Raw genomic sequence first — 27,248 nt, 5'->3', positions numbered from 1 at the left:
CCTTAGTTATAGCTAAGTAAAGCATCTGCATTCTGATACTGCTTTTCTGCTTTAAGATTAATGTTCAGCAGGAAGGCAACCATGTGACCACTAGCAACACAGTGAGACAGTCTAACAGAGTGTGGATGGAACCAAACAGAACTGAAGGTGAGAAAAGAGAATAAGAGGTGAACGCAGAAACAGTGCTATTATGGTGCTATATTTTCTTTTGGTGTAAAAAGAAGTGAAGTGTTTAGCACACACATCTTAAAGGAACAGCGTGTTGGATTTAGTGGCACCTGGTGGCAAATTTGCAGATTGCAGGCTAATGCCAGGTTAAATTCCATATAAATTAATTTATAAATTTAAAGGGACCGTTTACCCACATTACAATGGCCTATATCTCTAAAATGCAAAACATCACAGGAAAACAATATGAGACAATAAAGTGCAGCACAAATATAAAAAACAAATTTTGGGGTGAGGTGTTTTTTCTTTTTATATTTCACTATATGCAACAAAAAACAAAATACTGAGTTTCTTCCACAGAATTATCTCAACTTACTCTTTTTTTCTTTCATTTCTAGATGTAATGAAGATTTTTCTGAAGTTTGTGGATGAACTTCTCAACATGCCAGAATCAGCTATTTGTGAGCAAAATGTTTTGTTTTATTAACAATGCAAATTGTACACTTACATTTACTTACAGAATAAGATAGTAGGAGAAGAAGTGCCAAGTACCAACAGTGCAGTTGAGATAGGAGGAAGTAAAAGCTCACACACAAGTACACATAATGCATTTGTATCTCAAATTGTTCAGGATGACCTTTACTAAAAAATAATTCACTATTTACAATCTTTGAATTCTTTGATTGAATGCTCCAACAGCTTTTGAACAAAAGTAAGCTTCTTCAAGGGCACAAGATAATTCAACAAATTAACTACCTGAACTCTCTATCAGCCTCTCTGCCATTCTCTCCAACACCATCTTTGAAGGACTGCAAAGAACTAAGGGCATTCCAACAAGAAGTGGAGGCAGAGAAAGGAAAGGGACAAGTGAAGGATGAAATGATTAAGGAGCTACGATCTGATAAAGTCTATCTGCAGCAACAAGTCAACCACTTGGAGGAACTGTTAAAGCAACACGTGGAGCAGGAACAGAGAAAAACCCAACAAGTTAAATCTGGTAAGAGCAAATAAGGAGAGGAGCTCTACCAGGTTCCAATGATTTTTTTTAAGATCAGGTGGGCTAGTAAGTGGAGTGTTGGTGTGGAAAATTTATACTGGATGCATTGGGAATGTGACTAATGTGATTCTTTGTTATTGTCAACAAATCATATGATAAGTCTAGAATCAAGAATGCAACAATAATTGGATGATAAAAACTTGCAGGAGGAGTTTGTATTTTGCTGAATATTAATACATGTTTTATTATGTTAGGTTCTGTTTTTTGTCAATACATGTAAAGGCAGTGAAAAGAATTGCGGTTCTGTGTTGTGTGCTTCTTAGAAGATGAACTAAAAGAGGGCACAAATTGCCCCCTACCACCTATGGATGGATACCCAGACTGTGAAGGAAAAATAAAGGTATAATAAGCCTCTTCATTATAATAGTAACCATTTTTACAAGGTTCTTGTCATCATTATGTTGTTGTGAGCCTCTGTGGTTTGCAGTGGATGAAGGAGATGTGGAAGAGCGACCCATGCTACAGCAGTTACGGGGTGAATGGCTCTCTGTGCTCCATGATCATCTACCTCAGCGAGGTACTTGAATGGTTTAAACATGGTCATTGTGCAGTGGGCCATTATATTTAAAAGACTGAAAGTTTCTTTGTGTCTTGTTTTAAGATAGAGTCCTGGTGTCCTCTGCTTAAAGGACGAGTGATTTCAACAGTTGTGCCTGAAAACCTACAGGTAAAGGCCAACCAATGATTGTGTGTTGTGTAGTGAGGGGAGGTTTCTAGACTACACCATAGCCCTGAACAACCTCTGTGTAAAGACCAAAATATTCATTTTGAATCCTTTTTTTTTTAAGGTGGGACCTGAACCTGCAACAGTGAGGGACAGTTTAAAAGATCTATATCCATCTATGGAAAATATGCCCCAGTATAAATGGATCAACCAAAGAATTCACAGTATGGAAAAGATTTGGGTGGAGGCCGGACGCTCGCTTTCAGCCAAGTACAACCTCACAAAACGGATAGCCAAACAGGTAGCAAATCAGGTTGCTACAACTGATTGCACACAACTCAGGCAAACAAGGCACTTTAACTTAGCTTTCGAATGCGGACATTTGAGAGCATTTGGTGTCGTCCATTTTCCCACCCTCCTCCCCACCACCACCACCCCCCTCCTGCAGATCCTGGTGCATCCCGGAGCTGTGACGGATGAATCAGGTTTTAAAATAGCAAACTCTGCATTTCACGGTGGCCCCCTTGGAGAACTTGTCCAATGGAGTGACCTTATCTCCACACTCCACATCCTGGGTCACCATGTTCACCCCTCTGCCTCCATACCCAACCTCAAGAAGTGAGTATATGCATACTTCCAGGCAGATGTCACTGTTAGCACTAAACAAATGGCCCTGATTTAGATGTTGTCCAACTGATGTAGCTGCTTGGAGGAGCAGCAAAACATCTTCAAGAAAACTCTACATGACCAGATGCCTCATTTCAATCTTCTGAATGAAAATGACCTAGATGACTGAGAATCTTTAACAACTAATGTTAGTTGTAAATATTCCTGTAAATATAGTTGGAACCTACTCTACATGCCAGTTATATCCTATTAAAGGGTGGTTATCACCTGCTCATTGTTGTCCCGTTTGAAGGTTCAGTAGGTGCATTATGGGTTATTGTTTGGACGTTGGTACTTTCTTTGATGTAAGTTTTTTAAGTAGTTTTTTTTTCCTTTGTATTGCTGATTTACATTGCATATTTTTATGCATATACATATTTTTAGTTTTGTTGTTGTTTTGTTTGTTTGTTTGTTTAACCTTTGGTAGTCCATTTTGCCAGACTTTGATATATGTGCTATGCACTTGGGGCTATACCGCAGTGATTTTGACCAATCAATGTGTTTCTCAAATATTAACTAAACAGCTAGAATAACAATACAGCTAATAATGATGATAACTAATATGGTCAACTTAATTCTATGTTTGCTGTTTGTGTTTATGGTGGTATTTTACGCTTGCTGTGCCAATATGTTTGATGGGCACTTGCAACATGTGCAAAGGTACTGGATTGGTATCCAGCATTGGAAAAATCAGTTTGAAGCATCTCTAAACTAACCAGATGATACATGTATATCTTTAAGCATCAATATCATATTGTCACATATTTTTTTACACATATAATCATACAATTACTCTACAACAAAACTTTCTTTGTTTTTCTGTGTCTGCAGGATTCTAGGACTGACGTCTGGTGGCTGCCCATCTCGTCATATGAACATGAACATAGATCTGATTTATACAGACATTATTGGTTTGAAACAAATTCAGAAAGAACTTCAGGATTCATGGAACAACTACAAGTGAGTATTATGATCTGATAAATATAACAGTAATTTAGATGCAAGTTTGTGCACAAGTGTGTGTCTGTAGTATATCTATATTTCCCTTTTTGTTATTAATGTGAAAAAGTTATACCAACAATATTTATAACACAACATTAATATTTTTAAATAGTATATGTAAATGACACAAACTGTATGAAGCAATGTAAAAAAAAAAAACTAAACAGTGTTGCCTTCTTTTAGTCATTTTGTGTATTTGGGCAGCAGTGGCTCAGTGGTATAGCAGGGTTGTCCAGTAACCAGAAGGTTGGTGGTTTGATCCCAACTCCTCCCTAGTCACTGTTGTGTGTCCTTGGGCAAGACACTTTACCTGCATAGCCTCCAGAGGACTCACTGGTGTATGGCACTCTTTGCTGGGCTGCCTTAAGCAATTTCCCCATTGTGGGACTAATAAATCAAATATAATATAATATAATATAATAATCAAATTTTTTAAATTTTATATTTGGGTAAGATTTACCTCTAAATAGTGATTATCTGAGTGCAAAGATGTTTGATATTTTGGTAAGAAAATGCCAGCAGGAGGAAAGAGCCATATGTCACATAGGAGAGAAGAATAACAATCAGGCAGTGTTTGAGACCCAGAAAAAGGAAGTCAGCAGGAGATTAAAGCAGGAGTCAAAGATGAAGATGAGACCTCTGCTAGAAAAGAAAGGCCAAGAAAAGCCCGAAAGCAGGGAAAAGGTCATTGAACAGGTTCTTGTTGTGTTAAAAGAAAATGTAAGAGAATAATTGAAATTGCATTTTCAACATTTCTTCTTTCAACTTAACAATACCCTAAAACCACATCCACTTAAAAATGTCAGCTTTTCTAAGTTAAATGCGGAAGAATGTGACCTTATCCTCAAACAACCACGCTGACTCATGGCCAGCCCCACTGGTGTGCTGTGGTTTAATGCAAGCAGACTGCAAAACCTTGTGGGAGGCCTTGACAGAACAGAACATTAAAGGCCATTAAAGCAGCAATGGAAATCACACATATGTAATCTGGCTTCAGTTGAACAGAAGTGTCAGTGTTTTGTGTGATGTGTGTGTACCTCAGGTGTCTAATCCGTGTGTTGGATAGTTTTGGTACCGAGCCTGACTTCAATCACGAAGAATGGTCCAGAAACCACAATCTCATGGGTCCTTTTGGCGGCCTTCATCTGATTCCAATGCAATTCTACACCATGTTCCGTACGTTTGTCTTACTATTTGTGGTCTGCCTATGTTATCTGTAACTGTCTATAGATTTCTGTTGTCTTCTTTTGAACAGCTCATACACCAGACAACACATTCCTAGGTTTTGTGGTGCAGTCCACGCAGAGTCCTGAAGAAACTGAGGGGCTTAAGTCTATCAAGAGACAGAACCAGGCCCTTGTGTATGGCAAGCGTGCAGAGTTTTGGAAGGTAACAACAAAAGTAACTGTAGACGGGTGAGGTGATAGAAGTTAATGGCCCCGAAAGAAGGTGAAGTGAATACAAAAAGAATGTAGCTGAAAAAGTCAATTTCAGCACTGTCAGCACTGTCTGATTAAATGGACATCTTCTGCCTTCATGCAACTATGAGCTGCCTCTGTCTCAGTGCATATCACTTCAAACAGTTCCATGGATGCTCTAAGAAGCAGGATGATGAATTTAAACGTGGCTGAGAGCCTAGTTGATCACCAAACTGGAGACCATTGATAGACCCATGACATGATCTTGACAGTGAAATGACTAACAAAACAGTGCATGGCTGTATGTACATTCCTCTGCATCTACACTGCTCAAAAAATGAAGGAAACACAAAAATAACACATCCTAGCTATCGATGAAAGAAATATTCCAGTTGAAAATCTTCATTAATTAGGCTAGATAGTGGAATACGTTGAGAACAAAATACCATAAAATTCAGGTCTAAGGAATAGGCAGGCCAGTCCATAGCATCAATGTCTTCATATGCAGGAACTGCTGACTTCAGCCACATGAGGCCTAGCATTGTCATGCACCAGAGGAACCCAGGGCCCACCAGCATATGGTCTCACAATGGGTCTGAGGATCTCATCCTGTACCTAATGGCAGTCAGGGTACTTCTGGCTAGCACATGGAGGGCTGTGCGGCCCTCCAAAGAAATGCCTCCCCACACCATGACATACTGACCCACCACCAAAGCGGTCATGCAGGAGGATTTTGCAGGCAGCAGAACGTTCTCCTGGTCTCCTCCATGTCTCCTGGTGTACTGGCCTGTCTCCTGGTATTTCCTCCATGCTCTGGACACTGTGCTGACAGACACAGCAAACCTTCTTGCCACAGCTCTCATTGATGTGCCATCCTGGATGAGCTACCTCTAGGGGTGAGAGCACTGACAAAATGCAAAAATGATCAAATATCAGGCAGAAAGGATGAGAGCAGAGAAATGGTCTGTGGTCAGCACCTGCAGAACCTCTCCTTTATAGGGCTTGTCTTGATAACTGCCTCATTTCCACCTGTTGTCTGTTCATTTGCACAACAGCAGCTGAAACTGATTCACAATCAGTGTTGATCCTAACTGGACAGGCTGATTTCACAGAAGTGTGACTGACTTGGAGTTACATTGTGTTCTTTAAGTGCTCCCTTGATTTTCTGCAAAGATCTGTCAATGTGTCTGGGTAGATTTGTTTTTTATTAGCTTGCTATCATCAAATTGGCAGCATTTCCACCATTTACTGATTCACATCTTGGCAGCTTATATAGTTGAGCTGCAAGCACTGCAGTTGCTTTTGATAAAAGTTGTCCGTCCTTTGTAGTACTATAGGCAATAATTTTCCTTTGCTTTTGAACCCAGCTATTTCAAAGCCAAGTCCAAGCGCCGCAACATTTTTTGGAATAACTGCATTAAGCTTGGATTCTTGTTGGCATGCATCATTCAGAGCTGACTTTGGATACTTCCTCCCCTGTTAAATCAACCCATATAAGAGTTGCATTCAAAAACTTAATTTTCTGCTCTCACACCTACAGGGTAAAACTGATTACCTGGATGCTATCCACAAGTACTTGGATGTCCATGGAACGGTTGATAACAGCATTCATATTCCAAGCTACGTGAAAAACCACGGCATTGTAAAAGGGACAGAGGTACATGCTCTATTAAGGAAAAGCAAGGTAAGTGTGAGCTGTTTAAAACTAAGAAGTCTACCCTGATTGACACTGGATTTGCTTTGCTAAGCACACAGCTCTCATACAAATCCAAAAATAAAAGAAGCTTACAAAGGATACAAGCAAACACCTCATCAGTAATCATGAGGATAAACTAAATTATCCCGAAGACTTAACACAGAGGCTACACGGATGCTGAGAAAAAAGACAATATAATAAGACACAGGTGACACACATAAAGCAGCACATCAGTTAAGATGGTGGGACAGATACCAGCACTGCGCAGCCCTGGCTTGAGCCGGTGTTGCAGACTGTCATCGTGTTGTGTGGAACAGAGTAGTTATGTCCTGGAGAGGCATGAAGATTTATGTGATATGGTCGGCAACTACAAAAACAGTTCAGGATGACTTCTTTTTTAATTTGTTTTAATAAATAAATTGAAACACACACACACACACTTTTTTTTACTCCTGCAGGAAGTTTAAGGTGTGGATTTCCACCCCACCTAAACCCACAAGAAACACAAGTTTGGTTTTGTTGTATGTGTGAGAAAATGTATTTATAATATCTACTGTAATAATCACATCATTAAAACATTGAAGTAAAAAAAAAACAGCATGAACTTCAGAGGGTTCTGATTTGGGACAAAACTGGTCTTCAACTTTTTATGAGGGATTAGAAGGCAGAAAATAGAGAGAGTGAAACAATCTGTTCTCAAGACAGGTGCTGACTAAGATAACTGTTTATTATTATTTTATCTTGTTCTCTGTGATGATCTGATTTATTTATGTCTGTGCTTTCTGTGTAATATATACCTAGAGCCAAGAGGAGCAGCAGGTGTCAGCAAAAAAAAGAGGGAATAAATGTTTGCAATTTTCTATAACAGGACCCTGAAATATGTTCAGTATATCTGCTGGTGTTTGCTGACATCATGTGGTGACAGCAAATAAATACATTCCTCCACATTATATTTATTAATCATGACAGATTCTTACTATTTCTTTGTATGTATTATTTGTTCAAGGTGTTTGTGGGTCTGTCTTTTCCATATGAAGGCCCCGCCCCTCTGGAAGCCTTAGCCAATGGCTGTGCTTTCCTGAACCCCAGGCTTAAACCTCCACTAAGCAGCCTGAACTCAGAGTTCTTTAAATCAAAGCCTAACACCAGAGAGGTACTACTCACTGTACTTGGCAGAAAAACAAAATATATGTTTAGGATGTTTATCAATCTATCAATGTGTCAGGTGACATCACAGCATCCCTATGCTGAGGTCATAGGAGAGCCCTATGTATGGATGGTGGACATGTACAACAAAACTGATGTGGAGAGAGCGGTCACTGCCATACTCAACCAGACTGTAAGTGCCTTCTAAATACACAGGAAGCTCAACAAATGTTGCATCTAGTCTAATTCGACTTTATTTGTGTATACAATCCAGATTGAGCCCTACCTTCCCTATGAGTTCAGCTGTGAAGGAATGCTCCAGAGGGTTAATGTCCTCATTGAAAACCAGGTTGGACCAGTCTGGGCTGGGAGGGTTCTATAAGAGAATTACAATTAGTGCAATATTTTCTTTTTTGTTTTTCTTTAGGACTTCTGTTCCAGTACAAGGAGCTGGCCTCCACTTAGCACCCTCCAGGTAGTGAAGGCAGAAGAAGGCACTTCTTGTAAACAGGCATGTCAGAAGGTGGGGCTGATCTGTGAGCCTACGTTCTTTCCAAACCTGAATAGCGTCAAAAACCTTGCAACGTAAGTTTGTGATTTTAGGTTTATTGTGCCATAAACTGGCCTGTAGTATAGTTCTGTTCATGTCTAATTTTTTTCTTCTTGTCCTTTGTCTCCACAGCTATAGTATAGACTGCCAAACATCAGAGGTTTCCAAGAGTCATCTGGTGTTTCCAGCTTACAACAGGAACAGCAAACACTGTGTGTTTCAGTCTGATCCGTTGCTTTTCAGCTGTGTCAGATCGTCCCAGTCCTTAATTCGCATCTGTCCTTGTAGAGACTATATTAAGGACCAAATAGCCTTATGCAAGGCATGTATCTAACAGCTGGATGGAAAGCAACAAATCCACTACTGTATGTTTCTATGAATTTGAGGGTCAGAGCCATTTCTTACCGGTTCAACTACAAGAGGTGCTTTTAAAAAAAAGTCCTATTTATTGCATGATGCTCAAAACTGATGCAAATGGAGCAGAAATAAAGAAAAAAAGTATTTATTTAAGATTGTATATTTTGTCAGCAACTTCATCTTCATCGTCATCGTTATCATCATGATTTCGTACCCATTCAAATAAAGTAAACAAACCAACCGGTCCATATGTGCTTTGTTGATTTGGATTGAAAAAGGCTCCAAGGGTGGTGCTCCAGCACCGTGGTGTACTATGACCAATTAGTCTCTCTTACAGGCAGAGCAGGAGCCTGACTTGTTTGCGGTTGATATTGGACTCTGTCAGGGTTGCCCTTTGTCATAGTCTCTGTGGATATGGATAGAATATCACAGCCCAGGGTCTCATGTGGGGGCCATCGCTGCTTTTTGCAAATGGTATGGGTGGCGGGTCTCTGCCTCCGATATAAGGTCAGGAGATCAGGAGGAATTCAGCAAATTGAATTCAAAGAATTTAATTGATTGCCACAAACAGATAACACTTTGATCTCACTGGTGTGTATCTGTGTCTCACGTGCACAATTCTGGCTCTGTCTCACTCATGAGTGCATGTTTATAACTTCATCTCACTCATGTGCACACTGTCTTATCTCTCGTGGGTGTATAAAGCTGTAACCACAGTATCAAAGTGTAACCATGTAGGGCCCACATACCAGCCAGCTGGGTCTCTGTCTCTTGATGTACATATATGATGTGCATTGCTTTATCTGCTTGTGCTGCACTTAATACACATTGCTATAGCAGAAGAGGGTGAGTGCAAGCCTGAAGCAAAACTGTGAAAGTGTTTATTATAATGAAACACATTAGTCTTTCAAAAAATAATAAATGAATACAAGTGTCACAGTCAGTCTGAAAAATGTTCGGCCTGTTGAGATGCTAAAGTATGGTGTGACCAAACACAGGCTGGAGATAGAGAGACTGGATAAATGAACAAAACAAGACAGCTTTAGTGATTAAACTGATAACAAAATCCCAAATTCCAAAAGTTAAAGTAAAGATAACAGAGAGGAGGAACACAGGGGAAACACAGGACAACACACCACAGGGAATAGCAAGGGACAGGGATGACAAACAGACCAACTGACAAGGAGACAGGGAAGCATGTGTCCTAAAGGCAGCGAGACACAGGTGGAAACAATGAAGAAAGGCCACATGGCAGGAAGTAGTACAACCCAACATGGCATACAACTATCAAAATAAAACAGGAAGTTGGACGAAGAAGGATGAAACACATGAAAACTAATGACATTAACAAAACCGTAGGTCATGGCACTGCCAGGTCTTTACCTGTAAATGGTGCACACACAGCTGCCTTCAAGGTGTAGTTTCACAAGCTTCACAAAAAAACAGACAATGTTTCAACATCGCTGATGATTAAGCAGGATAAAACTTTATTACTCAATAAAACTTTGCTCTTTGACAAAGAGATAACTCATTGTTGTTCTTTTACATAAATAATTACATCTGTCATACCACTGATGTCATTATTGTACAAACAGACAAATAATTGTAGTCAGATCTATTGTAAAGTCATTTACAGTTTTCAATCTGTGTTTTGTGTGTCTGCGTGTCTGTGTGTGGCCGCAATGCATTTGTAACCACTGAAACTGTAAGGGTTCTTACAAGCCCATGCAAAGCCTTTAGCAACAGAGAAGTGGTTAGTATTGCTATCATAATTTTGTGAAATGGATTGATGCCTTCTCTGGGATATTAATGATAATAATGTAAGTCCATTCGTCACTTTACAAACACACCTGCATGATACACATGTTGATAAATGTCTCGGGGGGGGGTTTGGCACAGTTAATAAAGCATGTTTTAAGCATTTTCAATAAAATAATGAAATCATTTTCCGTGTGTTGATGGAGGGATAATGGAGATCAATTAACATAAATGGATATATATATTGTTGCACTCAACTGTGTGCATCATCTTCAAAGACCATCCATCACTCATGAGTCCCTGGCTTAAAATTTTAGGTAGCATGGAGAGAAGTGCCATAAAATAAAACAAAGTGCAAAGAAGAGAGGTAGAAATAGGATTTTGTTGCCATGATGAAAATAATCTCCTGTTAATCCTACACAACAGTTTACCATATTATGAAGCAACAGAGCCACGGTAAAGCATATACTTATGAGTTTGTCGGTGGTTTTAAACATGTAAACACTGTGCTTTCCTAGTAAAAGTCATTGTAAAGATTGTCTTCTATGCATTAAAGAGAGAGGGGGGGAAGAAACGTTACAAATCAGTGTGCTGTTGGTGAGTTGAAGAGGTGTGAGCTGATCCACACCTTCAGTTTATAGCTAGTCAATACTCTTCATACAATGGAACTAAAGACACTATTAGTAAATTTGCACCTGATCCAGTATGTCGACTCAAGAGGCAATAATTACAGTGTAGAGTGGATGTAGGCCTCTTCAGAGGCACTGCCCAAGGCTTTGCAGGGATAAAAATAGACTCTCTCTATCTCTCCTCCCTCCTCTGGATCCAGACACCTGAATATTAATTAACGCAAGTGTCATTATGCTACTGACCACAAGGGGGCCCACTTGCATTGTAGATCCACATTCAGAGAAGGAAACCAGGCCAGTAACAGTCCAGTTTCAGCATGCTATCGGAGCTTGTTCATACGCAGTGTCCTGGAGGTATTGGTATCAATGAGCCTTGGAGAGTGCTGTCTGATCACACGTACATCCAATCGGAGATTTTTCACTCACAGTGCAAAAGAACTTACAGTAAGACTTGTCATTCTACAGTAATATGTAAAACCACATTTACATTATATGCACACTACATGTTTAACTATATGCAACACTGATCAGCCTGTACTTTTACTGTATGCCGTCCATGTCGGCCATAGAGCACTACATTGGTGACTTTTGTTTACTGATGCACCCAAACAGTGTAATAAACATATTTACAGACGGTGTGCTTGATATTTACATTCTGTTCATTGCACATAGTAATGAATGATAACAATGGAAACATGCAGAACGAATGGGGGTCATAAAGCAGACACGGAGACTGTCTGCAAATCCTACAGGCTGCTTCATCTTTGTGCTTAGATTCAGGTCATCTATTCCATATCCGTAACAATGAGGAGGGAACAAAATACCTCTGCTGGATTCATTACAACATTTAAATGGTTAACAGTATGAATACAACAAATGGCATTACCTTTATGAAAAACATTCTTACTATTATCGAGCTATTGCATGGTATGATTTTACATTGTGAGTTTCAAGTAAACAACATGAACGTTACTTTCAGTGACTAAAGGTAGCGGGTCTCTACAATATATGGCAATTAAACATCAGTTAAGACAAAACACCCTGAAATATATTTCTTTGTTTTTTTTAATGTTTTTGTTTTTTTCTTAATCATCCATTGTGCTAAACTGCACCCAGTGTATAAGGGGAGGTCTGCTAATTTGTGCTTGAACACATCACATACATACATACAGGCCAAATGATCGGACCTATGTAGCCATTGTACGGCAAAGGTTGTCTTGTGTGCTCTTTATTTCTGAGTTTCCAAATCACACTTAATTCTCTTTACAGAAGAAGTGCTGACTCAGTGCTGCCCATATGCTCTGTGCCTGACACTTCCTCTCTCTCTTCCTGCATCTCAGAGGCTGCACTGATGTAAGGAACTCCCCTGTATATGTGTGTGCTTGTGTGTTTAATTCAAAGAGGAACATGTGTATTTAGATTTAGATTTAGAAGGGGGAATGTGGTTGCATGAATTAGCAGCAGTATGTCCAAACAAATCCAAAGCTGGACAAAATAATAAAGAAAAAAAAATCTTCAACCGAAGTGCTTTCTCTTCCAGGAGTCAGCGTGTCCTTTTCTCAAAGTCTCTCAGTTATGTGTATGCGAGTGTATGTGTGATGCATGTTGCATGAATGTACTATGCACAGTATATACAACATATGTGTGTGTTTTATTCACACAGGTATAAGAGGTGTGCAGTGTGTGTGTGTGTGTGTGTGTGTGTGTGTGTGTGTGTGAAATGAGGATGTATGTGTGTATGAAAGACAGAGAGAAGAGGAGGAGGAGACGCCCAGGTGAACTATACTCTTCTGGTCAACACACCGGTGTGTTACTCGAAGCGCTCGTAGTTCCTTGTCTGTCTGACTCGGGGCACCATGTCCTTCAGGAGTCTGTTGAGACAGAGACAACCATTGGAACATTATGTATGGTAACTGTGCAGGAATTACAGGTTCTGCAGGGTGTCTCAGTCTGATCTGGATCTTATCTCTCCAGCTGATGCAGAGCTATAGTTGAATGTGTCTAAATTAGATACAAATAGAGAAACAGATGAAATAAATCAGAAATAGCTGTTGGTTTATGTCTTACTTGACCCCATATGCAAAAATGATGAGTCCAATTAGAACTCCGATGGTGCCATCCAGAAACCAGACGTCGGGATGGTGCTTAAAGACTTCGGCGCTGATCAGAATTGAAAATCCCATGATGGCTCCAACCAAAGAGTTAAACCCTGAAAAAAAAACAACAAAAACAGAAGTTGTGTTATTGATCTTTTCCCAATCCTAATCAACCCATCATTGGATTTATGCAGCATACATGCAGGGTAGTGCTACACAGGGGGACTGAAACAATTTGCATTGTACACATGTTTATTTTTGTTGTAAAGTTGTGCATTTTAACATCATCTAAAGGGATTGACTCACTTTTGGAGTCAGCCTCAAGTGGACACTAGAGGAACTGCAGAAACTACAAAGCATATAAAACACTTTCTATGTAGAGACAGTAAGTCCTTCTTTCATCATCTACAAAACACCAACAAATGTAAAAACAGTTTGTTTTAGAAACCCTCAGATATAAATAAGTACAGAATACATTATCTACATCTACAACGTCTGAGACACCATATATAGTGGCTTTTTTCCTCTTTCTTTCTGTCTCTCTTTTTTTTGATAATTACATTTGTCCTAGTGTGAAAGCCTGCACAGTGGGTTATTGTCTTGCCTGCAGTAAGTGTATAGCCTTGTGGGAAATAAATCCAGGCTTGGAGAACAGCAACCTCAGGTTTATTGGATTGATGCCCTGTGCGCTCTGAGACCTGGGGATGGCACTGTAGAGTTTGTGTTTTTAGGAGACAGTGCGCTATTGTTCATCTGTGCATGAGCCTATGAGTTGTGGGTCATAACTTCTTTCAGTTCAGTGCTTTCTGTCTCCCTGATCCATCCCCCCTTTTTTATGCTTAGAGCCTTGTGTGACTGTGGAATACACATATATATGTTTTTTTTTATTTGTGTATGATCACCTTTACGTATAATCTGTTGTAACATAACAACATAATATAACATCGATGTTTTAGTCCTTGAATATAGAACACATGTATTTCTCTGGCTGCAATGTGTTTATGGGGGAGGGGACTGCTTGCGATCATAACCACAGACTGTAGAAGGGAACGTTTTTCTTATAAAATATGTTTAATGTTTTATATTTGTGTGTTTAAAGATGATGTTTACCCTAACCACTGACTACGTTTTAAATATAAACATTAACCAGTAGTTGTTTTTTATGTCTAACTGCAGGCAAAAACAAAAAACAGAAGTGAAAACAAAACAGCTTGTGGTGTCAGGGGAAATCACACGCTAACTCTGAATGATGGTCTGCTGCGCTGCCTGTACCGCTTCCATCCTCAACTTACCCTAACTCCCAACACAGACTTTTGCAGCAATATTGGTCCAAAAATTGGAGGATGTTGGGCAATATGATAGTATGTTAGCATAAATGCATCAATGTGTCATATCTGGGGCATGTGTTATCAACCAAATGTGAGCCCTACATATCTGCATCAGGGGCCTTTGCCTCTGGAGACTCTCATGTCGAGGTGCCATGTTTTTTTTTCTCTTCTCTTCTCTTACAGCACAGACAAACCAAATACTGCAGTGTCACCGTAGATGCCACTAAAACCTTCACTGAGGTCCAGAATACATCTGCTACCAATGTTTGTAACCATTATTTTCTTGAATGCAAATAATTTGAATATTTTCAAGGCAACGCCTTTTTTCCTTTAAATTGTGCAGCAGAGAATCAGTGCTGGTTGGTCAGCATGTTATGGTGTTCCAGCTCTCTCTCTCTCTCTCTCTTTCTCTTTGAGCATAAATAATGAATATAACACAGAGGAGATAAATAAATGGCCAAAAATATCATAATCTAGGCCATCTACAAACTTTGGTTTAATGTGTATATCGATGTATTTATGTGAGTGTGTGTGTCTGTCTGTGTTTGTGTGTGTGTGTATCCTACCATCAGTGATAAGTGCCCGGCTAGTCAGCACTCTTCCCAGCATGAACTTGGCCACAGCCAGCACAGCACATGTGAACCCACTCACTATGGACACACTGTAGAGGAAGTCGTCCTGGGGATAGAAAAAGCAAGAGAATAAGCACCAAAAAAAAAACACAGAAAGAGCTTGGTGTAAAGCAGCATAAACATTATCAGACAGACAGGATGACTCACTAAGCTTCAGTCAGCTCAACCATTATTAATATATACAGTTTTGACTCGGTACATCAACACAAGGTCACACAGATGATGCCTCTAAGTTACGTGAGGCTCTTGGGTCTCAAACAGACTCAGCAAAAACTAACACTTGACCCCAGAGTATCAAGCTTTCACATTTAATTGGCCCACAACAGGGAAGGAGAGACAAGGAGAAGAAGAAGAAGAGAAACTGGGACAGTATGGCTACATTGGTGAAAGGAAAAGAAACAGAATCTATTGTTTGAACTATTTATAACCTATGCGGATAATATTAGACCTCACAACCAACCAGTGTGGGCTGGTGTCATAACAGTCACATTCTGTGCGTCTCTGTTGGATGTACATGTAGAATCATGTGTTTCTTATTTTACCAGGTGCTTGTAAATGTTTGTGCTGGAACATTTTTCTTTATCTGACCTTCTCTCCTTGGAGGAGCAAAACTGCAAGAGCGCCTTTTTTTCTGCTGCCATATATAAAATCCTGACTCAAAACCAGCAGGTCTTCATATACTACAAGTGAATGTAGTAACATGAATTAATGACTAATAAATACAGCCTGAAAATACTAGCACACTACCGTGCACACACATACAGAGTTGAGTTCTCTTTGCCTGATGAGATTCTCATTAATGCTATGTAGGCGAGTGAAGACCAGACACAGGAGGAGTGAAATAATTGGATTTTGGATTATTTGGTTGCGACAATCCTCAAATCGGCCTGGAAATCAGCCCGGAATCAGGCAGAAAATCCTCCAGTGTGTAGCTGGCCTTACAAATACGTTTCTCTTGATGAACCTGCAGCTCATTAGACAGTGTTTTAGTATTGTATTACTCCTGCCATATCTTAGCACTCCTTGGCATCTAGGATTTGATTCGAATTTGGTGGTCAAAGATCAGAAGTCACTGAGACTTGGTCATCAGCTACCCATCCCTTCCTGTCTTCATATGCTGTACGAGTTTACACAAGATATTAATATAGGGAAAATTGGGCAGTAATTCTAGTTTTCTAATCGATCAGTTTGCCAGAAAGTCGTTTCGGAATCACAATTTTATTTTGAAAAGGTTTATTTCTTCTTTGTGTGTCATGGTTGGTTTTCCCACCTTTTCTGATTGTCTGATTGCATTAGTTTCACCTGTGCCTTGTTATCCCCTGTTAGCTCTTATTGTACTAATAATCCAGTGCTCCCTCTTGTTAGTTGTTGTTTTTTCTGCCTATGTTATTCTCTCATTGTTTCCTTGTTTGCATATTTTTTGAGTGCTTCAGTTTTCACTCTTTTGAGCCTTTTCACATCACTTTTCCTAACTGCAGATTCTTGACTGGCTCTAAAAGTCGAATCCCATAGACCTCAATGTAAAAATGTGCAGCATTATACAATCTGTTTGTTACATTATTTGTGTATTTTGAGCTAGAGATAAACTTTTGAAACTCAGTATTCACCCAAACAGAGCAGCCTTTGCAGAAGGAATATCTGCTCTCAAGCCTCACATGACCATATGTACATGCTGACTTAATCATGTTTGAATTAACAAACAATTAGCAAAACACTCTCTATACAAGATAATGGCACAAAATGCGCTTTTCTAGATTTTTAGTAGGCACTTTACCCCTCCTTTTTTTTAATTGGGCAAAAGCATGATTTCTTCTGGCTTTTATATTTTTGTATTAATAATAGCCTATGAGCAACATAGTTGATTGAATGACATATTTATGATCCTGCTAAATTAGAGCCATTGATTATTTATGTGATTTCTAATCCAATCATTTCAGCAATTAATAAATTGATCAGCTTAATCAAAATAGTCATTAGTGGCAGCCAAGTTCTCAGTCACTTTGTCCAATCATTCCACTTTTGTAGTAAAGACTGATTTTAAGTGTAAAAGAACACTGACTGCATCACTTTGGATCACATATGGTGACCTCATGTAACTTTTGACCAGTCACTCCCTTGCTCATGCATATATAAATCTCTGCTGGAAATACTGAATTCCAGACACACTCCTGTTGCCGCATAATTATATGAAGTCAGAAAAATACAATACATGTTACAATGTTTAAATTGATGTCTGTATCACTAAGTTACAGTATAATATATAATATATAATACAGTGATGGCAAGAGGCTTAGAGGTAAGAGTTTTCTTTCTTCTACAAATAATTAAATGTTATTGATTCATGAAACACTACCGGATAATGAGTATGTGTGTCACTGCATCTCACATGTATTGTTGCATGGTTATGTTATGGGTTGGCCTTTCTTCCTTTCCAACACAAATCTATGTGAGCCAATCTCAGCTCTCTGTTTAATCAGGCACTAGACACAGACAGCCTGCCATGAAGGCAGCAGCTCAGGACGTGACGTGAATCAGGATTCCTGATTTTCCTCACGCTCCGTCCACTCAATGTGATTTTACAGCCCCATACTTCAAGGTAGAAGCATTTTACAATATTCCCGCTGCACTGCTGTTTTTCTCCAAACCTTTCAATATCAAGTAAATGGGAAGAAGTTCAAATGATGATACCATCACCTGAGATACATCATGTTCAGACTGCAGAATTTTTTTGTGTTTCACATTTGAAGCTCAGCTACAAACAGCCTTTCACGCAGACGCACAAACAGATCACTTCTGGTACCATAAATCACTTGTGACTGCTGTTTGATGAAGACTTCAGAGTACGAGCGTGTTTCTGCCCCGAAAGTTGGAAAAGGAAGGCTATGCATGACAACAATGTGATTCTGAAAGCGACAACAGACGTGGTAATGGAGGCAGACAGACTTATACTGACTTATATGGCTAAGATAGAAATAGTGGCAAAAGATAATAGATGAGGACAAACAAAACCAGACCTTCAAGCTCTTCAATCTACACATGCAGCCCAGGCTATGTGCCAATGACAGTGTGCACATTAAAAAAAAGAAAGCCAGATGGCTGAGGTCACCCTTTGATACCCTTTGACAGATACTGATCAATTAGATGTAGCTTACATGCCAAGAGATATTCAGGGCTTGTAGTTGTTTTGTTCTTTCTCAACATTCTTTCCCCTAGTGGCAGGTCTGTTATCACCGCTTATCACTGACAGTAGTACAGCCCTCTTATAGCTGTCAGAAACCATCCCTTTCCTGATTCAATGCAATAGTTATCTTCCAAATCAATAGGTTTTATCACTTATGTTAACATGAATACTTTTGTTATCATACCATGGTGGCCACTTTTCAACGTTTTCTGTTTTCAGGGCTACCGAGTCGTCTGTCTTACTTCCTCCTCCTCATCATCACATTAGAAAATAGCATACCTTGTAGCCTACTTCTAAACATTCAGTCAACGGTGCACACACATAACAGGTACATGTATATATATGAAAAGTAAAGAAGATAGTGGGAAGGACAGAAATGAGGACGCCAAAGAGACAGACAGACAGCGGTAATAGGCTCTTGCTGGTGTCAGGAAGATCCTCTGAGACCTCACACCCCCACTTTCTATTAACATAATGGCACTGGAGCTTCAAACAGTCTGCAGAATAGCTGCTGCCCTCAACATGCCTTCCTACTGCCTTTGGTTCCTTAGGCTTTATCTCTTTTGATTTGTTGTCAGAGAGGATTTAGAGAGATTTTACACCATCAAACATGTACTTTGAATTTTCACACACATACTGGCTTTGTTTTGAATATTGTATTGTATATTACAAAGTCATGGATAGAAAGATGTATGTACAAGTACTGTATGTACTGCTGTTTGGAAACATCAGTAATAAAATGTGAAAGATATTTTGGGAATTGAACGCACTGCTGGCCCTATAACTTAATCAATGTGTGCGTCTTTGGGCTTTGGAGCTGCATAACAGGAAACTTAAGAGAAGTATATCTTTTGGAGTGTTAAAATCTGTCATTCCTCTGTGTCTTAGCTTCACTGGTTAGAGAAATGGACAGATGGTGAGGGTTAAATCATTTACAAAGCCAATAGAAGTGTTCAAAGCAAGAGAACTTGGAAAGGATGCAACGGGCGCTCCCCGAACAGTGTGATGATGGAGGAGCTGTACTCCAGCAACAAAAAGACAGGACTATTTCGAGACCTCATTCATAGTGTTAACACCTCTAGAGAGAGGTGAAGGAAGCGATGTTGACATCATGTGTGTGTGTGTGTGTGTGTGTGTGTGTAAAAAAGGAAGTCAGGTGGAGGCTGACGTCAGTAGAAGTGCAGCAGAGGGCTATAAAAAGACGACACGCAACACATGATGAATTACGTGTGTGCATTGCTCTCTTTGCGTAAATGCATCACATTATGAACTGTGTTCAAATGCATGGCCATGTGAGCATGTTAAATTCACACATACAAATCAGCTGTGTGTGCTAGTTTTCTCACATGTTCACTTGGTGAAATACCCATAACTAAAACATTAACATTGCTACATGCAGACATGAGGGGATTTTTTCTAAAACACTGGCATTAGAGTACATAACAATACATGTTGTTATACTACATATATATATATATATATATATATATATATATATATATGTATATACTATACAATGATGCACCATTACAAGTGTACTATATATTCAAAATACTTAGGTATTTACAATTTATTGTAAAATCAGACAAAACTAAGGTACAATTCAAAAGCAAGTTATTCCCAAAATAAATCCTTTCATGACTATATGATCCATTTATAGTCGTGGATGGATCTTAAAATCCTTTGTGAGTATCTGATGAATTGATCAGACACCCGTCCTTTGTTAAATGAACATTTCCATGCAGACATGATTCGGTGGTCACTTGATCTGCTTTGACAGTGTGCGTCTCACAACCTAATTTATGGATTATAGGTTGTTATAGAATGACAGTGAGCACACATTTGTGGTTGTAGGTCTTTCTGAATGTGACCAAAGACATTCCTGATTTAATTCTTTGTCTGCACATTTGTCTAAGCAGTGCTGAGTTAGTGTTCTGTATGTGTGTGTGTGTGTGTGTATAGTCTCACCACTTCTGGTGGCATCTTGGAAGCCAGACCGTGAATGGCCTTTCCAAGGATACACAGGGAGGAGAGAACAAACACAACCCCGAGGATGACACACGCTCTGCAGACACACACAATGAAGAATGTTTGGAGTTAGTAAATGTAAGTAATAATAATAAATTATACTAGTCACACAGTGGACTGCATAATTTTTGCTGTGAGTTCCAGCTTCCTTCTCCCATCCAAGTTTTTGGGTTTACATAATATCTGCACACATTTGATCTGAAGTTTTTCTTTTCTGATTAGGACGGCAGTCACTCAAGACAAAAAGCAACAGTATTTACAATTCAGCATCCTATTTTGACAATGTACAAAATATCTGTTTGTGTACAGGGTGTGTGTGTGCATGTGTGTGTTATTCAATGGTAGACTGGCATCTTGGTCTTTCATCATCCTCGACACCTCTGAGGTAAGCAGAGCTGTTCTTGTAAAGACGAACGTGGCCGTGTGCAACCTGACAGTTAATTGATGAAATCAGCTGAGCTGCTGTAAAAGAAGCCTGAAACCTGATGGATTAAAAGGACTGTGTGTAGCAGTGATATACACTGACACACTGCAAGCCCTGTTGTCCAGTTAATAATAAATTGTTTCACAAGCACCTCAACAGAGTCTCTCAGATGATCATTTAGTGTGGGTATCAATCAGGACTGAAAGCCTATGCATCCACGTCTGCATGATAGTATACCTTGTGTATCCTAATGTACTGTGCTGCTATAGTATGGATTGCAATTAGCTCATATAAATCACAAATAATAAATTCCATGCATCTAACAACAACAAACATCAACAACAAAAACAGGCTTTGGTTGGCGCTTCTTAAAATGCTGAGATTTTACAGATGACAGCTCACTTTACTGCAGTAAAACCTCCCCATTGATCAAAGATATATTGGCATTCACTCCTCCCATCATCCATCCTCACACACACACACCAAACAAACAAATGGCACTGGGTATCAGGATAAAGTGGATCTGTTCAGCAATTATTATTTGACATTTATTATATGCCCTTGAAAAACAACACACCTTAACCTCAATGGTAGCTACTGCCATGAGGCAAGTTTGTTCATGAACACTTGGTTGTCTACACAAACATGCTAAGTTTGTTAGTTACAGATCTTATAAAACATCCTCAAAGATACATAATATTCAGCTATAATAATCAGCTGTCCATTTAAAAGCTGCTTTTGTAGCTTTGTATTGTGTTAATTATGTAATGTAAGCTTGCAGATTGAAGTTGTAGTTTTAGAACAATAAGACAACTCACTTATGCATAAAACTACATGTTGAATTTTGAGGAAATGCAAAGCACCATTTTACACAATACAGTGAGACAAGACTTTATAATAAAAAACCCATAAGAGGACAGAGAGACCATTCATTACACATGATTTAAAGATAAATGCATACAGTAAGTTGCTGATACTATTGTTGTGTAACCTGAGTCACAGGTTCATTTTAATCAAACATTAATTACATTCAGCTCTGTGTTTTGTACTCACATATACTCCCTGTGTGCAGAGTGCACAGCTGCTGCATTGCTGTAGCGCCAAAGGACGATGACTGATGACATGACATCCAGCGTGGCGTCGAACTAATGAGAGAAAGGAAGGAAGCACATTTTAGAAAACTACTTCCAATACACACACAAAAAATGTGTTACAGCCAATTCATGTTTACGTAACATTATTAAAACAACTGCCATGTTGAAATTCAGCATGTCTGATTTAATGCAGAAAAAATATTTAAACATGTATTGCAAAGAATTTGGGGATGTTTTACTACCACAGGATGATTAATGCATTAACATTATTATTAATATGAGACTTTCATCTTATCGCCTCTGAAGCTGAATATTAAAACATGGTATGATGTTTAAAATTTAATTTTCCAATCACGAAATATAACCGCCGAAAGAAAAATGTCAATTTTCAGATCATCTTAGCAGCTAAAGCTGATCGGCTGCCATCATCTAACCTCTGCATCAGGTTACGTCCACTGATTTTTTTCTCACAACTTTATTAAAACTGTCCTAGCACTTGCTAATTAAAAGCCTTTTTTTAATAAAGAGATAGCTAACACTGCAGATTATGGGTTCTCATATTTTAATCACATTATACTAATCACATTTTCCCTCAGTGGCTTAAGGTGTGAATATTTTAATTTCCACTTCACACTTATTATTTAATAAACTAATTACAGTCAGTCATTTCCACTCAATAGTAAAAAATAATAAGACACCTTTCCTATGGTGATAGATGCAAATCTGTTCAGCAACACGCACACACACACACACACACACACACACACACACTCAAAAAGGATTTTGACATTCAACCTGAGCTCTAAGCCCAGTTCCTCTTCTCTGCCCTGTTACCTTGGAGACAAAGGGACCAATAACACTTTGGTAGCAGCATTCATTAATAAATCAAGACCCAAGTTATGACTAATTGATCAATGCAAATGGATGGGAGAAGGAAGCTGGAACTCACAGCAAATCCAAAGGCTGACGCGCTGTGTCTCATGAATGATACAGCTGTGGAGAGACAAACAGAGACAGGGACATTAGTGACTTCTGCTATAGAGATGAATACAAGGTACAATTAATTATGATGCCTTTACAATTGCATGACATTTCACATATAATTCTTTGTGTTTCATCAGATCTTAAAGTATAGGTGATTTACCCTTTGCTGACATAATAGGTGTTTTGTAATGCAGAACCAGTAAAGACATCTGATGTGACTATTATGGAGTCATTTCAGAGTATTTCATTCTCCCTGCTGTTTCATAATTAACTAACAACTCTTTTTATTTTCTTTAACATATTTAATGCAAAAATTGTCCTTTCAAAAATCCAAAGGATGTGACATTTATCTTTAATCTAACCTAGCCTGGTGTTAGACATCAGCTTCCCGGATGCCTATAGGCTAGCTTTCAATTCTCCAAACTTCCAAGGCTAATATGGTTGCTTATTAGCCTGCTTCTCACCTGAAAAGTAGCTTTTTAGCTAATGTCATGATGTAACCAACCAAGTTAGGACTAACTAATAACAAGCCCAGCAGCAGTAAGATTAATAGTAAGCCTAACATCCCTAACTCTCTTATGTGATTCATGATGCATGTATTAATACTCACAAAGCTTAGCTTAGCTTAGTTTAATTTAGTTTAATGCATGTGTAGGATTAATTATTCAATTCAATTTAACTTCATTGATCAGGATGATACCTGCAATTCACTTGATGGCCACAGGTGTCACTGTTAATAAAGCTTTTCTGGTTTTGCATAGTGACCCTATTCAAAGGAAAATGTGTCTCTCTTTAAGCTGTAATTTTTTTCTGCCCATTTAAGACTATAGACCCGATCCTCACCAAGCCCTGATCAGCCTACATTCACTCATCAACCTTCCACACTGAGCTTGACTAAATACATAAAGTTTAATGAATGCAATAAAGGTCAATGTGAATTCATAGCAGTGCAGCAATGACTAGCACACCTGTTATTTTGTCGTTTCTCCTGTCCTTGTGTGTTTTTTTTTGCTCTCTCTCTCTCTCTCTCTCTCTCTCTGTTTACAAGACAGAGTCTCAGGGGACACCGCATCGCCAGTTAAATCACCATGGTAACAGGAGATTTGAGGGCAAGCTGGGAGTTGGTTTGAACTTGGGTAACAAGCTTTCATCTTCGTCCTCTTCCTCTCTTCTCAGTCTCACATTCTGATTTGGCACTTCACATTCTGTCTCCCTTCAACATCAACTGTCTTCCTTCAGTGGCATTTTTTTTCTGCCTTTAGTAAAACCTCGCTCTTCTCCAGCAGCCCTTATTTGACCACAGTTTGAGGAGGAAAGCAGCTGTTAGTGAGCTACAGTTATGGGAAGCATAGTGAGGATACGATGGGGAAAAAAGACCTGAACAGGAGGAGGGAAAAAAAGAAGGTGAAAAAGGAGTGGATAGAAGAGGGCAGTCCCAGAAAGCCTCCTGATATCAGACAACTGGTACGAGTCAAGCTGGGTGGAAACACATGACTTCCCACATATGCTGTGTCTGTGTCTCACTTTGCCCTAGAGGCCATCACCCAGAGTCTCCTTCTTAGTCACACGCTCGCTTTCACTGCCTCATTCTCTCACGTACACACTCTCTCTCACCGTCTCTCCCACACAAACTTTATGCGTCTCTGGGAGCTCAAACAGGCATCAGACCCATCTGGAGACTCCAGAAATGGAGCCAAATAGAGAGTGTACCAGCTTTTACTGTGGATTCTAAAAACCCAATGCAGGGATATCAGGCAGGTGGTGACTCCTCGGGCTGCTGTATTTTTGTTCAGCTTTGCTGTGATAATTTAATATTTTTTTTACTTTTGTCGACACATTAGGTGTCAGCAGTGCCAAAGGAAGCTGTAATTAGCTTAGAAGCTGGTTATATATGCAAATATTTGCTTGCAGTCAAATATTATGTTGCAGATGAAATTATGAGAGATAATGAGAGCAAAAATCAAATGTATTGAATTAAATATATTGAATTATGTTACAGTCCCTGAAAAAAACAATATTTATCTGGATCAGAGCTTCTCCAGTAAATGATCATACATTTGTCTTCCAAAGTCAGATGTATTAAAACCCCTAAGCTTGTAGTTTTTCTTATTGTATTAGCAGCTAATCTAATCCAGCTAATACCATAAAAGAAAAAGGGGGAGAAGGGATTTTGTTATTCTGATTTGAGGTAATCACAATGAGGTCTGTCAAACTGTCTTCATGATTATACTTGATTGGTATGTATGTTTTAAAAAAAGGAGCTTTGCATGTGGACTATACCATCTTATGTAGTCATGAAATTGTTGATGTTTAAAAGATACAAGGTACACACCAGCCCACCCTCAATGCAAAAAGCAGCAGTGATGGAATGTTTTGGTGGAATGACCAGAGCTTAGTATGCAGCTATGCACTCTTGCAGTCATGTGACCGTAAAATCTCCCAGTTGAGGGGGAGACTTCTCATGGAAGTCAACAAATGGCAGACAAACTTGTTGAAGACAGTGTAATGTTGCAAAAGGGTCGGTTTTAACCCGATTCATGTTGTTTTCCCAGCTCGTCCGAACCAAGAAAACATAACAACTGAATATAGCTTTTTTCTCTGGCTGCATCATGGGGGTAAAGACTTGTACCCATGGCAACCATAAAATGTGACTGCATGATAAAAACAATACAATAGTTAACAGCGTGTGAAAACAAAACAGTTTGCAGTGTAAGGGGGACTGGAACCCACTGACACTTTAACTGTGTTAAAGTCCAACAAGTTGCTTAACCCTTCATCCACGTCCTTACTCTTGACACTTGCAGCTGTGTCAGTCCCATGTCCAGATGATGTTTGGTAATATGTTTTAACATAATCATAACATAATGACAATGTTGGCCAATGCATCTATTATGCTTTACAAGCTGCACAAACTCTAAATGTAACTCTGTGGTCTCTATTCATTCCTCCTCCTACATTTGCAGCCCACCATTCATGTATTTTTGGGAATCCTTTGCTACAAATGTTTGTTTATGTAGAAGGACATGTTAAAGTGTATCACAACAGCGCTGACAGTCTGGTTGTCCCCTTACTTTTTGTGTGCAAGTGATCGTATGTCACACAGGCTCCAGAGATCTTACCAGTGCAACTTTCATCACACCCTAATGGGAAATTTTTAAAGCTCAGTTCTTTGCTCAGGGTCACTCCTCAGACTTTCTTCATTGAAAGAAAAAACCAAAGCTTTCTTAGAAACAAGGACACTTTTTTTTCTTCCTTCTAGCCTAATGAATCTCTGTGTTGTACACGTACACATGTATAGAGGGGTGTGTGTGTGTGTGTGTGTGTGTGTGTAGACGGGGTGGATGAACAGCAGGGATAATTGGCTCTTGGATGTAAAAGCCTGCATGTGTGACTGTCTACATTCCAAGAGTGCTTCTGATATAAATGCTCAGATCTGACTGAAAAGCACTGACCCATAAACTGTCATGTGTTTAACCTATTGAGTGTGTCTGTGTGTGAGTGTGGCTTTTATGCACAATATTTATTTATTCTGGTTTTTTTTTTGGATGTGTCTTTGCCTGTGATCAGAGAACACAGCATCCTTGTGAAAACTTTAAGGACACAGGCAAAATGTTCTCACAATACTGGAGATAATTTAATATTTTCACACTTTACTGGGAAATTTGTTGTTATTTTTTGGAAGATCAAACAACTCCAAGAAGAAAAGAAGAAAAACATGTCAAATTATTTCTAAGAACCCTTAGAATTGAAAATAAATATAAAAGTTACATCAGACTTTTCATCTTTATCACCACCTTCAGCTTATACACTCAACAAAAATATAAACGCAACACTTTTGTTTTTGCTCCCATGTTTCATGAGATGGACTTGAAGATCTAAACTTCATTCCAGATACACAATATTACCATTCCTCTCAAACATTGTTCACAAATCTGTCTAAATGTGTGATAGTGAGCACTTCTGCTTTGCTGAGATAATCCATCCCACCTCACAGGTGTGCCACATCAAGATGCTGATCTGACATCATGATTAGTGCACAGGTGTACCTCAAACTGCCCACAATAAAAGGCCACCCTGAAATGTGCAGTTTTGTCTCACAGCAAAATGCCACAGATGCCACAAGCATTGAGGGAGCGTGCAATTGGCATGCTGACAGCAGGAATGTCAACCAGATCTGTTGCTCGTGCATTGAATGTTCATTTCTCCACCATAAGCCGTCTCCAAAGGCGTTTCAGAGAATATGGCAGTACATCCAACCGGCCTCACAACCGCAGACCACGAGTAACCACACCAGCCCAGGACCTCCACATCCAGCAGGTTCACCTCCGAGATCGTCTGAGACCAGCCACTCAGACAGCTGCTGAAACAAT

The 27,248-nt window shown here is 39.2% G+C and overlaps 2 protein-coding genes across 2 annotated transcripts in view; one reads left to right on the top strand and one right to left on the bottom strand.

Moving 5' to 3' along the window:
* The first annotated feature begins 56 nt into the window (after positions 1-56).
* On the top strand, positions 57-8,893 carry LOC114426295 (alpha-1,6-mannosylglycoprotein 6-beta-N-acetylglucosaminyltransferase A-like). Its single transcript, XM_028393602.1, has 16 exons — positions 57-147; positions 941-1,165; positions 1,489-1,565; positions 1,653-1,742; positions 1,827-1,892; positions 2,014-2,190; positions 2,338-2,507; positions 3,387-3,515; positions 4,600-4,733; positions 4,813-4,946; positions 6,516-6,659; positions 7,678-7,824; positions 7,897-8,010; positions 8,092-8,166; positions 8,245-8,402; positions 8,500-8,893. Exons 1-16 carry the CDS (start codon positions 126-128, stop codon positions 8,699-8,701), a joined length of 2,064 nt encoding a protein of 687 aa, XP_028249403.1. The 5' UTR covers positions 57-125; the 3' UTR covers positions 8,702-8,893.
* A 1,363-nt stretch (positions 8,894-10,256) lies between these two features.
* tmem163a (transmembrane protein 163a) overlaps positions 10,257-27,248 on the bottom strand; it is a 53,146-nt gene continuing 36,154 nt past the window's right edge. The window contains exons 3-8 of the mRNA XM_028393570.1: positions 22,844-22,887; positions 21,854-21,945; positions 20,317-20,413; positions 15,102-15,213; positions 13,179-13,320; positions 10,257-12,982 (exon numbers count right to left, since the gene is read on the bottom strand). Of these exons, the coding sequence (XP_028249371.1) occupies positions 12,922-12,982; positions 13,179-13,320; positions 15,102-15,213; positions 20,317-20,413; positions 21,854-21,945; positions 22,844-22,887 (548 nt within the window). The 3' untranslated portion in view covers positions 10,257-12,921. The remainder of the gene's footprint in view (positions 12,983-13,178; positions 13,321-15,101; positions 15,214-20,316; positions 20,414-21,853; positions 21,946-22,843; positions 22,888-27,248) is intronic.

The sequence above is a fragment of the Parambassis ranga genome, chromosome 21, assembly GCF_900634625.1.
Source record: "Parambassis ranga chromosome 21, fParRan2.1, whole genome shotgun sequence".
Lineage (NCBI taxonomy): Eukaryota > Metazoa > Chordata > Actinopteri > Ambassidae > Parambassis > Parambassis ranga.
The sequence above is the reverse complement of the archived record's forward strand: the minus strand, read 5'-3'. Positions and strand labels throughout refer to the sequence as shown.

What these genes read in the sequence shown, in the direction of transcription:
- LOC114426295 (XM_028393602.1), top strand. Translation starts at nt 126, where the DNA reads ATGGAACCAAACAGAACTGAAG. An exon ending in GGAACCAAACAGAACTGAAG is followed by an intron (nt 148 to 940) that starts GTGAGAAAAGAG and finishes ACTCTCTATCAG; the next exon opens with CCTCTCTGCCATTCTCTCCA. An exon ending in CTCTATTAAGGAAAAGCAAG is followed by an intron (nt 6,660 to 7,677) that starts GTAAGTGTGAGC and finishes TATTTGTTCAAG; the next exon opens with GTGTTTGTGGGTCTGTCTTT.